The following is a 17466-nucleotide window of genomic DNA, read 5'->3' on the forward strand; positions in this document are numbered from 1 at the left end:
GATTAACGCTTTGTTTTTTCTCTCCTTTAAATAATAACAAAACAAAAATCAATGGTACAAGGAAAACAAATATTGTTTTACATTTGTAACAGCAGAGTAAAATCTATTTCGCTGATATTTTAATGACGTCACTTGAAACATGAGATTGATAGATGTGTAGGATGCTGCAAAAGGGAAAAGGTAAGGGGAGAGGGGGAGAGAAAGAGAGAGAGATAAATAGAAAGGGAAGGAGAGAGAGAAATAGAGAGGGAAGGAGAGAGAGAAATAGAGAGGGAAGGAGAGAGAGAAAGAGAGAGGGAAGGAGAGAGAGAAAGAGAGAGGGAGGGGAGAGAGGGAGAAAGAGAGTGGGAGAGAGAGAGAGAAAGAGATAGGAATGGAGAGGGAGGGTGAGAATGGACAGACGGGCAGACAGACGGGTAGACAGAGAAGCAGATAGACAGACAGACAGACTGTGTGCGTGCGTGCGTGTGTGTGTGTGTTTGTGTGCACGCGATAGATTGCATGTCTTGTCTGAAATTTTGTCAAGGCTAAGTCAGAGATGGAAAGATAACGCTCCCAACCTTTCTTCCGAGATTAGGAAAAAAACCGGAGCAAGAAGCCAACATGCACATTCCGAATGTGATGATTACACTAAAGGTTTCCACAGACCTAGTAATGGTATTATTAAACCTGGCATAAGATTAGATATACCACCCGAGAACAGATACAGTCTATCTATCTTATAGTCTTCTGTACAGTACACCGACCCAATTTCACTTACAAAGCTTAAGTTGAAGTAAAGTTAAGGATGAAATCACACACCCAATGTGCTGCTCATCTGGTCAAACCCAGAAGCTCATGAATACAAAGCGAGCTTCTTGACTAGATAACTATGCATACAACCTCTATCATAAAGAACTCTTAGTTACTCGCTCAAATTCTCCATTCTTATTTCATTTCTTAGATAGAAGGTTCTTGTCAAACCACTCCATTGCAATGGGTCGCACTGCCCGTTCTTTTCAATTGATTCTGGCAGCGTGCCTCAAGTTTCAATCATGTTTTCTGCACTCTTCCTTCGGTATATTAAGAATGTTCTTACAAGTACACGTTGCAACACACACTAGTATAAATGAGGCAACTTTTTACCCTTCTTTAACTTTCCAAACAGTGACATTATCCTTAAGCAATTTAAACATCTCAGACAGTTGTTTCTAGCTTCCTTGTATGCAGACCTCAGAAACGTATTCCCATGGGGACGTGATAGAGTAGTTTCTTTTAATAACGCCAAGTCATTATATGTGAAGGAAACAGTCACGCACTGCGAACTTAGTACTGCAAAACAACACTGTTACATCATCAAACACGATGTAAACGCCAGTTCCCACAATTGTTAATGATGTCCTATGGAACTACATACTTATTGCCGCATTACCATCAGGCAGTTTAACGCACACATTCACACACGCACACATATGTATGTGTTTTGTGCACGCGTTTATAGATAGATTGATAGATATGTTTCTTTATTAGCCACACAGGGTTGAACACAGACGGGACAAATTACAAGGTAGAGCATTTCTTTTGGGGGAAGAAAAAAAAGGTGGGTTGGTTTTCGATCAAAAGGGATCGTAAAAAGGAAAGAAAAGAAAAAAACGATCAATAGGGATCGTGTATCACAGAAATATCATGATATAGAGCGTAAAGGGGGAAACAGATAATGTTTATCCGTAGAAAGAAAAGCCTACGGAAAAGACCACGTTAACCTCGGTCAATAATGTCACACGTTAGATAGATAGATAGATAGATAGATAGATAGATAGATAGATAGATAGATAGATAGATAGATAGATAGATAGATAGATAGATAGATAGATGATGGATGGATGGATGGATGGATGGATGGATGGATGGATGGATGGATAGATAGATAGATAGATAGATAGATAGATAGATAGATAGATAGATATGTTTCTTTATTAGCCACACAGGGCTGCACACAGATAGAACAAATTACAAGGTAGAGCTTTTCTTTTGAAGGTTTAAAAAAAATAAAAAATAAAAAAATAAAAAAAAATTAAAAAAATAAGAAAAAATAAAATAAAATAAAAATAAAATAAAAAGGGGGGGTCGATCAAAAGGGATCGTAAAAGGAGAGAAAGAGACAAAAAAAAAGGGGGGGGTTAAAAAAAAGGGGGGGGTTAAAAAAAAGGGGGAGAGGAAAAAAAATTGATCAATAGGGATCGGTATCACAGAAATGTCATATGAAGTGTAAAGGGGGGGACAGGTGAGGTTTACCCGTGGAAAGAAAAGCCTACGGAAAGACCACGGTAACCTCGGTCAATGAAGTCACATGTTATATTTCTTTTTTTTTTTTTTTTTTTTGCAAATAAGCAACTCTCTGTATTAATTTTTACGGTTCATAGAATCATAGTCAAGGTGGCTTCGTCATTCATACGTGCCATCCTTGCTACATTCACCCATCTTTTTTTAAAACATTCACTAGACAAAACTTGCCTCTCTACTCTCACTTTTTCTTCAAGTGATACTTGAAGAAGTTGATGAGAGATTGACCAGAGAGGAAAGTGTTTGTCTCTAATCCTTTCAGACGCGTCCACCAGATACATTCTTTCGCCATAGCCACAAGTATGATAAAAATAGCTCTTCCTTTCCCGTTTGAAGGAAGGAGGCGTGACGATATTAACGATAGATCGGCTGATAACACCGACACGTCCCACACGTGACAGCAGTCGTTCGACATAAGCCACAGGTGGGAAATTGCTGGACACTGCACGATTGCGTGCAGAGCGGTTTCGTCGCTCTGCCCGCATCTCGGGCAGGTCGGCCCCGTGTGTTCTCGAGCCATGCCTATAGAGCTTATCCCGAACGGGTAGCGCTTCTCGGTAGCACGCCAGGCCAGGGATCTCTGGAAGTTGTCCATAGGTCCCGGGCCGAAAGTCGTTTGAAACAGGCGGGTCAGGTATTCCTCGTCGACGCCCAGGTTTGCCCCGAGCTCGTCGTCGTACCTCCCTCCATAATCCCTTATAGAATGCTTTGGTTGTGTTGAAGTCACTCAAGGTCGACCGGGACGGCAGAGTTGCTTGAGAGCAACGCGACACTCGCGGTGCCATTCGCCCTTCTTCGGCCTCTTTTTGATCCACGACTGTAGTTCGGTCATGGAGACGAGTTGCGGGAATGCGTGCCTCACAAACGGCGACCACACCTGTTCACCGTCGTCTACATAGAGCCGGAGATGTCGAGATAGATAGATAGATAGATAGATTATTTACAGGATTCAATGGAATCAAGGCACATCAACAGGTAGGATCCCAGGAATCGCAAGGAACAATAACAGCGTTCACAGTGAGGTAATGCAATCATGAATGTATCAGGTATTGGTTGGAAACAGTAGGTATGCAAGTACCAAATCCAATTTTTACCCTAAATCCAATCCAGGGCTGCCTCTAAATGTGGCGTAGGTATAAAAGACACAAATGGGGCTTATATATATATATGTATATATAAATTTACAAAAGATAAAAGATGAAGACGGGTGAAGGAACAAGAAGCTGGTGTATTAGCTTAGTTTAACGCTCGGGAAGAATGGAAAAGTCTTTGACGCTTCGATCCTACGCTCTTCGACCGAAAGGATCGAGAGGAAAAAGACGGAGTGAGTACGAATAAAAAGAAAACGGAGAAAGAAAAAGAATGTGTAAAGATTTACGGTTGTACTTTCAGACTTGTACTTATTTTGTTGCCCAGAAGAACTGATTCCAAAGATCTCATTATATCCTCAATCTCAAAACTATAGCACTTGATGTGCTACTTTAGTAATGAGTTTTAGGACGGAATCAGTTTTTAGAAGGAATTCATCAGAATCCGTTCATCAGAGTAACTGAGAAAGAAATAGTTTGAATTTCAGATAAATTATTCGTTTTCGCTTTACTTACCAAGTGTCGAACTTAAATTTGTTACAAATTTGCCTTTACATAATCTCATGATGAAGCTTGTTTTTCCAACTGCAGCGTCGCCAGCCAAAACCACTTTGTACATACGTTCTGGCTCTTTCATAGCCTTCTGATTAGCTAGCTGTAAAATATAATGCAGCACATGAACTTTTCCTTTTACAATATCATTGAAAAGAATATACATAAATCTGTACATACATACATACATGCAACAAAATATCCCACAATCCATTTGCAGTACTAGTACTGATCCCAACATTTGGGATACTTGATTGGCCTGTAGAGGAAATCCAATCCATAGATATCAAAACCCGGAAAATCCTGACAACAACTGGAAACTTCCAAAGAAACAAAGGTATTGACAGGCCCTACCTAAGAAGAAATGAAAGTGGTAAAGACCTGAGATGAGTGCCGACGGTCTTCGGATGCCGTAAGGTATCACTCAGGCAGCACCTGCTAAACAACAGCAGCAAAAATAAATATATTAATACAGCCCTGAAAAGTGAAGTGAGCAACATTGTATGAGTTGGCAGTGAACTCCTCAAGAAACACTCTCTTGCTGATGATCTTCTATACAGTCCCAAAACAGCTGGGCTCTCTTACCTCAGAGAAGACCTGGATAGAAAGCACTCAGCATACTAAAAAAGACCATGCATGGGAATGTTGCCCGGAAGCTTGAAGAAGACAGAATTGGCACGAAGTCTTGGGCACAAGACCACTACATCACATCACACTTTGAAGGCTATGTGTTTGCAATCCAGGAACAGGAGATTTCCACAAAGTACCAGGTGAACAAGAGACACAGTGACACTCTTGTAATCCCAAGGTGCAACCGCATGTGTAGGCTATGTCATGTTTCTGTGGAAGACATTACGCATGCGATTAGCAGCTGTCCTAAAATATCGTCACAGTACTACCTCCCTATGCGGCACGATGTAGTTACTAAAACAATTTACAATGTCATCCGCAAAAAAAGACTGTCCTGAAATAAACTTTGAAAATCCTTGATATGGAATACATTCATAAACACCAACTCAAGGAATACTGGTGGAATATTACCATCAAAACTTCAGTTAAATCTAAGCATAACAGGTAGGGTATTGTTGTTTGGGACAGAGGGGCAAAGGTATGTACCATCATAGAGGTCAGCTGCCCTGCAGATATAAATATCTCTTTGAAAATCAAAGAAAAAGAGGATATCTATGGACAACTGCTTCGAAACCTCCAGCTTCTATATCCAGACTATGAATTCATATTCATCCCAATAATAATTGGAGCACCCACCAGGCTTTGTTAGCAAGGTAAGAAGAAATTAAGGAAGATACAACACAGTATCTATAGAGCAGGGGTCATCAACCATTTTTTTATCTATGGACCCCTTTGATTACTATGTTATTCTGGTGGACACCCCATAGCCATTCAGTGTTTAAAAAACTAGTTTTATAGAATGTTATTTATTAATGTTTTCATACATTAGTTTGTGTAGGTTGAACTATAAAAAATATTAGAAAAACAAACTTAGATGTTTCTTGCAATACGACCAATAAATACATCCAAAGCATAATTATTTTCAGGGTCTCTATTGCGGATAATTTGCATATAGAAGCTGGAGGTTCCGAAGCAGTTGTCCATAGATATCCTCTTTTTCTTTGATTTTCAAAGATATATTTATATCTGCAGGGCAGCTGACCTCTTTGATGGTACATAACTTTGCTCCTCTGTCCCAAACAACAATATCCACTCTGTTATGCTTACATTTGACTAAAGTTTTGATGGGAATATTCCACCAGTATTCCTTGTTGAGTGGACCCCCCCCCCCAAAAAAAAAAATCCTATATGGACCCTCAGGGGGCATTTGGACCCTAGTTGAGAAACACTGCTATAAAATATTGTGAAGCCCTGGTGCAAATCTCTTTCGGACATTGCACTTCAAAGGAAAAAGATAGAAATATTCTAAAGAAACGAAAAGAAAACTAATAGTAATATAACAAAGCCTATAAAGTAGTAACCTCATATCTTCTATCACCCTTGCCACGAGTTCTTATCGTGCTACAAGTATGGTATAATAGTTTTGATCAATATATTTAATTTACGTCAGCCTTGAAATTTCCTTTAGATAACATTATCGAAAAAAGAAAATCAATCCTAGAGCAACAAGCAAGAACTTTATTGTTTATTGTACACTGGGGTTATCTATTTTTCTTTCTTTTTTTCTTCCTTTTTGCTTGTCAGAGATGGTGCAAACACTGTTAAAAATAATAATAATATTATTATTATTATTATTATTATTATTATTATTATTATTATCATCATCATCACCATCATCATTATTATTATTATTATTATTATTATTATTATTATTATTATTATCATCATCATCATCATCATCATCATTGTTATTATTATTATTATTATTATTATTATTATTATTATTATTATTATTATTATTATTATTATTATTGTTATATAAGGCGGTGAGCTGGCTAAATCGTTAGAACGCTAGATAAAATGCTTAGCGGTATTTCGTCTGTCGCTACATTCTGACTTCAAATTCCGCCGAGGTCGACTTTGACTTTCATCCTTGCGGGGTCGATGAAATAAGTACCAGTGGAACACTGGGGTCATTCTAATCGACAATCCACCTACCCCAAATTCCAGGCCTTGTGCCTATGGTAGAAAGGATTATTATTATTCATAGACACACAACAGTTTAAGCTGTTGGGAAAGAAAAATTCCTAACCTCGAACTACAAGTAACCTTAAATGCTAAGAACCCTCCTAAGCTGTCATGAATAGCACTGTTTCTGGAGTTGTACTAAACTGGGTTTTATGCCTATTTCCTCTATCCATCTGTTCAAATCTTTCGGGATAGTTCCTAATGCACCTATAACTACTGGTATACATTTTATCTCAACTTCCCATAGTCTCTAGATCCTGGTACTTAGTTATTTTGTCTATACATCTCATATTAATTCTATCATCATTTAAGATTCTAAAGTCAATTATCCGGCACTTTCTTTTCTCCTTGTCTAGTACTACTAAATCAGGCCTTCTAGCTTTTATTGCTATGCTCACTACTATTTGCTGCAACTATCTTTGGGAATCTACCTTGCAAAGTTTTCTCCTGTCAGTCAGATAATCTTTGTTCCTTTTTCTGGTTTTTAAGTTCGTTTGGACTTTTTGGTTTCTTCATGTCTTGCTGTGATGCTTGCAGCTCTTAAACTTTCTTCACTATTACCTACATAGGAGTCTATATCTACTCTAGTTAACTCCACGCAGTCTCCTACTGGTATTTACCCTCTCCCATCTAGGTAGGTATAATCTTGCTACTCCAGCCCTTGTGTGATGTCCTGCATTCATATTGAATTCCATCCTAGTTCTTCTGTCTAGCTTTGCTAATTCAGTTTTTGTCCAGTCTACAAAGGCTACTGAGTATCTAAGTAATGATACTACCTAAGTATTTACAGCCTTCACTAGATTCGAACCATTTAGCTTCCTCAGCCTTCTGATGTACTCCTCAATTTTCGTTTTCATTTCTATAGTTAGTACTCTGTCAGATTCTAATACTCCTAGATACTTATAACTCTTTCCTTCTTTTAATGATTTTAATGTCTGACCATCTGGTAATTGTAGACCTTCACTGTCGACTACTTGTCCCCTTTTCATGACTAGTATTGCACACTTATCTATGCCAAATTCCATGCCTATATTTTTTCTGAAGAGTCTTATAGTGTGTATTAAGGAATATTTTTCGTTCTTACTAAAAAAAGCTTCAGATCATCCATGTAGAGCAAATGGCTAAATTTTCCCTTACTATTTCTGAACTAATACCCTGAATTTTCCTTCCTGAATACTGAACTGAGCGGGATCAAACATAAGACAAATATTAAAGGGGATAATGCGTCTCCTCAGAAAATACCTCTCTAGATATTAACCTTCCCTAAGACTGTGTCACCTGAGTAAATATCTACATTCCATTTCTTCATGTTAAAGCTAATTAATTCTCTTGTGGTGTCTGCTATACTGACTTTACTCAAGCATTCATTTATCTATGAATGTGATATCATATCACACATTTTCTTGTATTTTATCCATGCTATTGCTAGAGTTTTTTCTTTCTAGATTTTAATTCATTTAGAACTCCTTTGTCTATCTATAATAGATCATACTTTCCTCTAGCCTTCTTCTTGTAATCATTATTATTATTATTATTACCTCCGCCTTAGCAAAGGCGGAGGTATTGTTTCCAGTTGTGTTTGTTTGCTTGTCCGTGGACAAGATATTTCAAGAACCGCTGGATGGATTCGGATGAAACTTTCAGGGATGTTTGACCTCATGACTGGCAAGAACTGATTAAATTTTGGGGTCAACCCGGTACCGGATAAGGATTCTGGATTACTTTTCCTGTTGTTTTACTTAAATTCTGAAAGCGGTTGGGTTCATTTTTAGTATACTCGTTTGTGAGAACAATCGAGTTTATTTCAGATATTCTATTTTAAAAATCATCGTTGAGAGTACGTTGGTCTTGCCTTGGTGGAGATTTGCGCTGAGTGCTCGTGTTATTATTATTATTATTATTATTATTATTATTATTATTATTATTATTATTATTATTTATTATTATTATTATTATTATTCAAATTCCGCCGAAGTCAACTTTCATCCTTCGGGGTCGATAAATTAAGTAAAAGTGAAACACTGAGGTCGATGTAATCGACTAGTCCCCTCCCACCAAGTTTCGGGCTTTGTGCCTTTAGTTGAAAAGATTGTTATTGTTGTTGTTGTTATTGCAAGCTGACAGAAACGTTAGCATGCCGGACAAAATGCTTAGCACCATTTCGTTCATCTTTAAGTTTTGAGTTCAAATTCGGCCAAAGTCGAATTTCCTTTCTTTCGTTCGGGGTTGATCAAATAAGTACCAGCTAAGCACTGGGGTCGATGTAATCGACTTATCCCCTAAACTGCTGGCCTTGTGCCAAAATTTGAAACCATTATTATTGTCTTTGTTATTCTAATGGCTGCTATTGTTGTTGTTGTTTTTTTGTTACTATAGATGAGGAAGCGAACTGAAGACTCGTTTGTTTATCGGGCAAAAGGCATAGTGGCATTTCTTCTGGCTCTCTCGTCAAATACTGAGATCGGTGTAACCGATTAACTTCCTTCTCCACCCCCACATAATTGCTGGCTTTCTACCAAAAGAAAGGATTTCTAGTAGTAGTAGTAGTAGTAGTAGTAGTAGTATAAATAGGTCAGACCAAAGTGCCACACTAAGCCGTATTATCGCGTAAAATGGATCCCAACAGATTTCGTTCATTCAAATTTCATATTTAGAACTCGGCACAAAGCTTTCCACTTAAAAGCAAGTAGAAAATGGGATGTTAGGACCTTCATGAATTTCCAAACAAACTTTTCAGTTCATGAGGAGATAAGCGGGGATCATCGATACAATCGCCCGACTCTCTAGAAATACTAGCAAAACCTTTCTTCAAATCACGCAGAAATCTCTCTCTATATAAACGGCAGTTTGTCTGTGTGTGTTTCTGTGTGTCTGTTAGGTTGTACCCTTACCCTGACCACGGCTTTCAACCGATTCTGATGAAACTTGACACACACATAGCCCAATGTCATAATTCAAAACTAACGCAGCGAAAATTTTGAAAAGTTCCCCCAGTTCTGAAAAAGATCGATAAATTCGACATGGGGTCGACAATCAGAAACACAAACCACAGATGGTCTAGGGGACGCAACTCGACCTTTTTAACTCTCAAAAAAAAAAAATTTACCATAATTATTTTCCCATTTTTTTGCTATTTTTTGGCTATAACTCTCTAAAAATGCTTTATAGTTATTTCCCTTACAAACCCGAGCAACGCCGGGCGATACTGCTAGTATTAAATAAGGAAATGATTCGTTGGTTAATATAGATTTAGACATATCTTTTCTAAAGATTCGATCTGGTCACAGCTGGAATGCCATTGATTATAGTTCATTTTTTTTTATTAGTGCTTGTCAACAACAAGAACAACGATGAACAAAATTCGCCTTTGTTTCATGCACTAAGCATACCTCTGATTGTACACTAATCGAAATCAGAAATGTCCCCTTTTATAATTATTCACATCAAGAGTTTACTAAGATTTATTTACAAATTGTTTTATAAAAGAAACTTGTGTGAAATGTAGATTATAAATAACTCAGAGAAATGTACACTTAATTTTGATGACGGAACCTTAACAAGCTGTGGGCTTTAACATCACACTTTTAGATTTTAAATAGCTTTGACGAACTCTACTTGCAAACATCCGGATAAGACGTCTAGTTACTTATCTCCCAACTAGCGTGTACATATAAACACACACACACTCACACGCTGTGAAAAAAATACGGAAAACATTCAATGGTATTCAATGCTTTATGAAACATACACGCTTACCCAACTTACCATCATGATTACATAATTACGACTGAAAAATTATACAATCTTGTAATTTACCTCTTCAGTATTCAGCAAGAATGTGTGTATCTGTGTATGCGTGTGCGTGCGTGCATGCGTGCGTACTACATACATACATGCATACATACACATACATACATACATACATACATACATACATACATACATACATGCATGCATGCATACATACATACATACATACATACATACATACATACATACATGCATGCATGCATGCATACATACATACATACATACATACATACATACATACATACATACATACATGCATGCATACATACATATAAACATACATACATACATACATACATACATACATACATACATACATACATACATACATACATACATACATACATACATAGAAAAAGAGAATAACTACGCAAAACTATTGAGAAATCTAAAGTTAGTCTATTCAGATTACAAGTTCAGGTTTATAACTGTAATTATTGGGATCCTGGGATATATAAAACACTGCCTAAATACCAATCTTGAGAAATTAGGCTTCTCAAAATCAGAAAGACGGCTAATTCGAAGACTACAGACCCAGTCCATCATTGGAACTGTAAAAATATGTAAAACTTTCCAGAAGTTTATCATTTAAATATATATGAACATGTCTAGATATGAAACTACATGCATGAGAATACATATCTGTATATATACGTACACAGGCAAAAATACCCTGTTGTTGATGTTGAAATTCCAATGAGGGAACCTTGAACCTAGGTTAGAAGCAGGCCCTTTCTTTATTGGCAAGAAATCTTGAAATAAAATTGAACAATGACATACATACATACATACATACATACATACATACATACATACATACATACATACATACATACGCAGAACATTCGACATTCGACAAGAAAAGTAATCTTCAGTCACATAATCTTACAAAGGAGATTACCTCTTGTTGAATACTAGGTCCTCTCCGTGAAATACGGTTTGGTAGCTGGTTACAAGTTAGGTCATTGCCCGAATCACGTAAACTACGATTAGAACCGCGGCTGCCAACAGATGCTGGACATCTGTGAGCTGTGGCTTTGAATAAATCTGCATCTTGGTCATCTGTCGGAACTTCTGTTTCTGTTTCAATTTCATCATGGGAATCTTGTTCCTGTTTTAAAACAAAAAGACATGAAACTGTAAGGATCTTTAAGGCGATAACTGATGAGGAATTAGCCACGACCCGTCTCGTGTGTGAATTTTCAGTTGTTTCTTTATGTTACTGTTTAAATTTTGGAACTATATATATATATATATATATATATATATATATATATATATATTATATATATAGTTCCAAATTTATATATATATATATATATATATATATATATATATATATATATATATATATATATATATATATATATATATATATATATATATATATATATATATATATATATATATTATATATAAAACAGGATGGCCCAAAAGTAGGTTTACAGTTATCACGTAGGCATTTTAAATTTCATTCAAAACATTTTATTACATTTAAATTTCTAACTTACAATTAACAAAATTAGCATAGAATAATGGTTTCATATTTTTATATAATTAAAATCTAAACTGTTAATATACGAATAAGAAAGAGATAGTTGAGTAACCAAAAACTACTTTTGGGCCACCCTATATATATATATATATATATATATATATATATATATATATATATTATATATATATATATATATATATATATATATATATATATATATAGCTGTATGTGTGTAAAGACAAAAAGAACAATGATTTAGATTTATATCTTGCATTTTGATATTTTTCTTTATCGGGAGAAAATGGAAATTCCACATAGTTCTAGTGATCTCAGACATGTACACCGATATGTGGCGGTTACGGCATGCAGAAACTAGCAGTGATAAATTAACCGATTAGCATAGCGCAGCTTTTCTCTGTTGTTGATGCACTGTAATAGGATTAAGTTCTTTTGGATTTTCGTTTAAGAATTTTTTTTCCTGTAGTTTTTGATAACGACGGTCATATCACGAGAAAATATCATTTGTATTTATTGGGGATGTCATTAGAATCGATGTGGGAAAACCGTTTTGCTCCAATGGACAGATGCATTGTGAAATAAAGTTATTTGCGCAAGAACACAATTCGCCTCTTGGACCGGGGTTCGAAACAATAAGAACATTATCGAAATCCCAGTTGCATAACAACGGGATCTGTCACCTAGGTATCATGTGCTTATATCATTATACATACATGTACGTATACATGCGTATTATATATATAGATATATATATATGTGTGTGTATGTGTGTGTGGAGGCGCAATGGCCCAATGGTTAGGGCAGCGGACTTGCGGTCGCAGGATCGCGGTTTCGATTCCCAGACCGGCTGTTGTGAGTGTTTATTGAGCGAAAACACCTAAAGCTCCACGACGCACCAGCAGGGGGTGGTGGCGATCCCTGCTGTACTCTTTCGCCACAACTTTCTCTCACTCTTTCTTCTGTTGGCTTGCTCGCCTAGCCAGCGGGGTGGCGTCATTTGAAGGCTAAAACAATGCGAAGCGCATTGAGACCAGCGATGTGTAGCAACATCTGATAGCCTGGTCGGTCACGGTGATCACGATGATATATATATATATATATATATATATATATATATATATATATATATATATATATAATATACATTATTGGTGAATTGAAGAAATGGAGCTGAACGCAGATTGAACAGAAATCGTTTTATTTCATTCTACACGTGTTTCGAAAGGCACAAATTACCAAAATCCGATTGAATAATGGGACCATATTGTGTCTTTCTCTTCAGGAAGAAAATAGGAAATCCGTTGGAAAAACAAAAACAGAACAGAGGCGGAGCAAAACCAATCGAACTATGCTCCTAAGAGCCCATGGCGAAACTGTTTATCAGTGTATGTTGAGAACCGGTGGCTGAAGAATTCAACGGGTCAGGCATCGGTCAATCATGTGGGTGAGGGTGTGTAGATGTTCTTTGTGACCGAGAATAAAGTTCTGACTATTTAAGGAATATTGGATGTTTTATAAGGGGCGAGAAAAAATCTACTTAGAGACGTGTGTGTGTGTATACTGTTCTATATATGTGTGTGTTGGCGTAGGGGTAGAAAACATTTTTTGTGTACGTGTGTGCGTTTGATCGTTCGGCTGTCAGTGGCTACTGCCGTGAGAACCGTTGGGTGGCAGAAAAAAAATATATATATATTATGTTTTATGTGGTTTTTGCTCCGCCTCTGTTCTGTTTTTGTTTTTCCAACGGATTTCCTATTTTCTTCCTGAAGAGAAAGACACAATATGGTCCCATTATTCAATCGGATTTTGGTAATTTGTGCCTTTCGAAACACGTGTAGAATGAAATAAAACGATTTCTGTTCAATCTGCGTTCAGCTCCATTTCTTCAATTCACCAATAATGTTTTAATTTCAATTATCCGCACCAACGCACGGTTGCAACACCATATGGTTGTACCTCCAACCGTGCTGTTTACTGCTGTGATTTTTGCTACTAAGGTATCGGTTAAACTTTTGATTAATCTACTACAAGATTATTCATCTTTCTATTTCACATAAATATATATATATTATATTATATATATATATTTATATATTATATTATATATAGGAATATGTATGTATGTGCGCGGGGTACTGAAAAGTTCTTGGCTTTAAGGGTGTAGCGAAAGGCCTGGCTGGAGGCCCAACCTTCCGAGTTCTTTTACAAGTTTTAGGAAAACTGAAGGACGTGTAAGAATTCTGAGTAGGGAATATGTTGAATAGAACCATAATTAACTGATCATCCTGTATTATCTTTTACTCAAAGCTCCAGGAACTTTTTAACACCCCCTTGTATACATATATATATACATAACGGGATGGTTTACGAAAATAAACAAAAGACGAAGGCAGGTGGAGTACAAACAAACAATGTATTAGTATGGCGCTCAGGAATAGAAATAAAACAAGTCTTTTACGTTTCGAGCCTACGCTCTTCGACAGAAAGATACACAGAAAAGAAACAAGGAGAGAAAAAAATTCCGTGTAGGGGCTAACGATCCAACATAGCGTTCCATATATATATATATAGCAATTAAGGACAACAACTTAATAAGGAAAACTTAACAAGAAATTGTCAGGTAGATAGCGTAAAAACCTCATAAGAGAAAAAATTTCGAAAATAATTATTTCTTATTGAACATATTAATTTATATATAGAGGGCATTATACATACATGCCAGAAGGCATTATACATACATGCCAAACGCTAAGAGGGACAATTAGTCATTTCTACCAAAAATATTACTAATCAGGTCTATATTTTTTTAAATGTCTTACTTTGAAAAATTGCATTCGGTGGGATTAGTAATATTTTGGTAGAAATGACTAATTGTCCCTCTTAGCGTTTGGCATGTATGTATAATGCCTTCTGGCATGTATGTATAATGCCCTCTATATATAAATTATATATATATATATATATATATATATTATATATATATATATAGAGAGAGAGAGAGAGAGAGAGAGAGAGAGAGAGATGCACATATATATTCCATTTCTCACTGCTGGCACAGGGTCCATTATATAAATTGCAGAATGATGTAGTTTATTTGTATCTTAAGAATATTTTTTTACCAATCTATCTACCTATCTATCTTTCTATATATTTATCCATACAAAAAATAAACGAATGAGAAAAGGAGAGGAAGATCATGCGCGAGTACGTTGTGTGTATATGAGAGAGAGAGAGAGAGAGAAAATGAGAGAGAGAGAGAGAGGTGACAAAGGAATAACCGATTATCATATGAACGTGATTGATAATGCCATTCCTTAAATATGCACAGATGTAATTGTCAACTAAATTACACTTCATATTCGAGGCTCCGATGAAATCATAAAGTGTTATTCAGGCACCCAACAATGAGTCCACTGCATCTTATGGCAGAAACAGCTCTAAATTAATGAGGTTCATAATACAATCGCTTATTCCTTATTCTTTGTTTCTTATTTACGCTCGCGTTACACGCTTGACACTGTGGTCTGAAACATACGTATAATGAGTTCTACACCTTGTTATTATCTCTCTCTCTCTCTCTCTCTCTCTCTCTCTCTCTCTCTCGCTCTCTCTCTCGTCTCCTCTCTCTCTCTCTCTCTCTCTCTCTCTCTCGCACACACACACACACACACACACATTTACACATACATGCATATACTTAAACACGTGTTTCTAACCTCAAATGCCGGTCGAAATCGTTTGTGCCGCCGTCCTTTAAGAAAATCATCTCCTGTACTCGTGTACTCGGATTCCGTGTCCATATCACCTGCATCACGAATGGTAGAATGGCCGCTGTCTGCAAGAAGCAAAATTAGGGAGAATAATGATACGAACGATAGAAATTACCTACCTATAAATAATAATCCTTTCTACTATAGACATAAGGTCTGGAAATTGGTGAAGGTGGGAGCTACACAATTACATTGACTCCAGTACTTAACTGGCACTTATTTTATTAACTCTGAAAGAATGAAAGGCAAAGTCGACCTCAGCGCAATTTGAACTCAGTACATGAAGAGGGACGAAATGCTGCTAAGCAGTTTGCCCGGTGTGCTAACGATTCTGCCAGCTCGCCACTTTAATAATAATAATAATAATATCGATTTCAAATTTTGGTACAAGGCCAGCAATTTCTGGAAAGGAGACATGTAGATTACATCGACCCCAGTGTTCAACTGGTGCTTATTTTATCGATTCCGAAAGGATGAAGGGCAAAGTTGACATCGACGACATTTGAACTCAGAACATAAAAACGGACCGCTAAGCATTTTGCCCAGTGTGCAAAGAATTCTGCCAATAATATTTCTTTCTAATTTTGGCACAAGGCCAACAATTTTGAAGTAAAGGGAAAGTCGATTACGTTGATTGGTACTTATTTTATCGACCCCCAAAAAAGTTGTAGGTGCCAGTCTCAAGTTAGCCAAAATTTTACACAACAGTACATCTTTTAAAGGTGAAGGCTATAAGGTAGATGACTTTTAGGTCGCATATTTTCTCATTTTTGTGCATTTTTGTAAAGCATCACTTGAACAATCTTTTGAATTGTTTAGTTTAAATAATTCTGAGTGAATCAACATTTTGAGAATAACTGAAAATTCCCAGCATGTTTTTAAAGCAATTTATCCAAAATATAATGAACTTAAGCAAATATTTATTTTATCTATGAATGAGCCGAGATACGTCATTCTTTCCTGAAATAACATTTGTAAATTGTCTCTATTAACTATTATAATGTCTTTTTAAATGCTGCTAAGGAATCGCTAGAGTTCAATCTTATGACACATTACTGTGTTTTAAAAGAAGCGTGACACACAGTCCAGGAGATACTGTATAGGGAGAGAAAAAAATAGTCTAGTCTTGGCTTAAATCACCAGATTGATAATTTAAGCCATGATCGGTGATTTGCTAGATTGGAGCCTGCCTAGAACTTAAACAACAAGAGCACCAACGACATACCTTACCCATACACCCATTGTGTGTGAAATGGTAATGGTTTAAGAAAGGATATAACAGTCCACAGTTGCACGTTATCTGTTTTTCCACTCTGAAGGGTTTTTTTTCTGTCAATACAACTGATTCGTTTATGCTGCTGCGGGAACTTGCGGATGAAGTAACATGAAATATAGTACCTTACTAAAAGACACATTGGACCTTCCGGATCGGGCATCGAAACACGACCTTTGATGAAGAGCCATGGCTGTCAAACCACTAGGCTACGCGCCTTCTCATCTTTTGTATATTATATTATTAGTATTAGTATCACATAAAGCAGCGAGCAGGCAGAATCGATAGTAAAATGCTTAGCAGTGTTTCGTCCGTCTTTACATTCTGAGTCCAAATCACGATTTTTCAACCCTTTCGGGGTGGAAAATTTTTAAGTGCCAGTTGAGCATTGGGGATCGATGTAGTCGATATATCCCTACTCTAAAATTGCTGGCCTTGTACCGTAATTTGAACTCATTATTAGTGCCACCCAGTTTT

General features: G+C 36.6%; 1 protein-coding gene across 6 annotated transcripts in view; it reads right to left on the reverse strand.

Annotated features, from left to right (window-relative positions):
- LOC115232572 (ras and EF-hand domain-containing protein homolog) overlaps positions 1 to 17466 on the reverse strand; it is a 117634-nt gene that overhangs the window by 16890 nt on the left and 83278 nt on the right. For all 6 annotated transcript variants that reach the window (XM_036498939.1, XM_036498932.1, XM_036498935.1 and 3 more), the window contains exons 11-13: positions 15663 to 15781; positions 11332 to 11541; positions 3927 to 4065 (exon numbers count right to left, since the gene is read on the reverse strand). In XM_036498939.1, coding sequence (XP_036354832.1) covers positions 3927 to 4065; positions 11332 to 11541; positions 15663 to 15781 — 468 coding nt within the window. The remainder of the gene's footprint in view (positions 1 to 3926; positions 4066 to 11331; positions 11542 to 15662; positions 15782 to 17466) is intronic.

The sequence above is a fragment of the Octopus sinensis genome, linkage group LG2 (genome assembly GCF_006345805.1).
Source record: "Octopus sinensis linkage group LG2, ASM634580v1, whole genome shotgun sequence".
Lineage (NCBI taxonomy): Eukaryota > Metazoa > Mollusca > Cephalopoda > Octopoda > Octopodidae > Octopus > Octopus sinensis.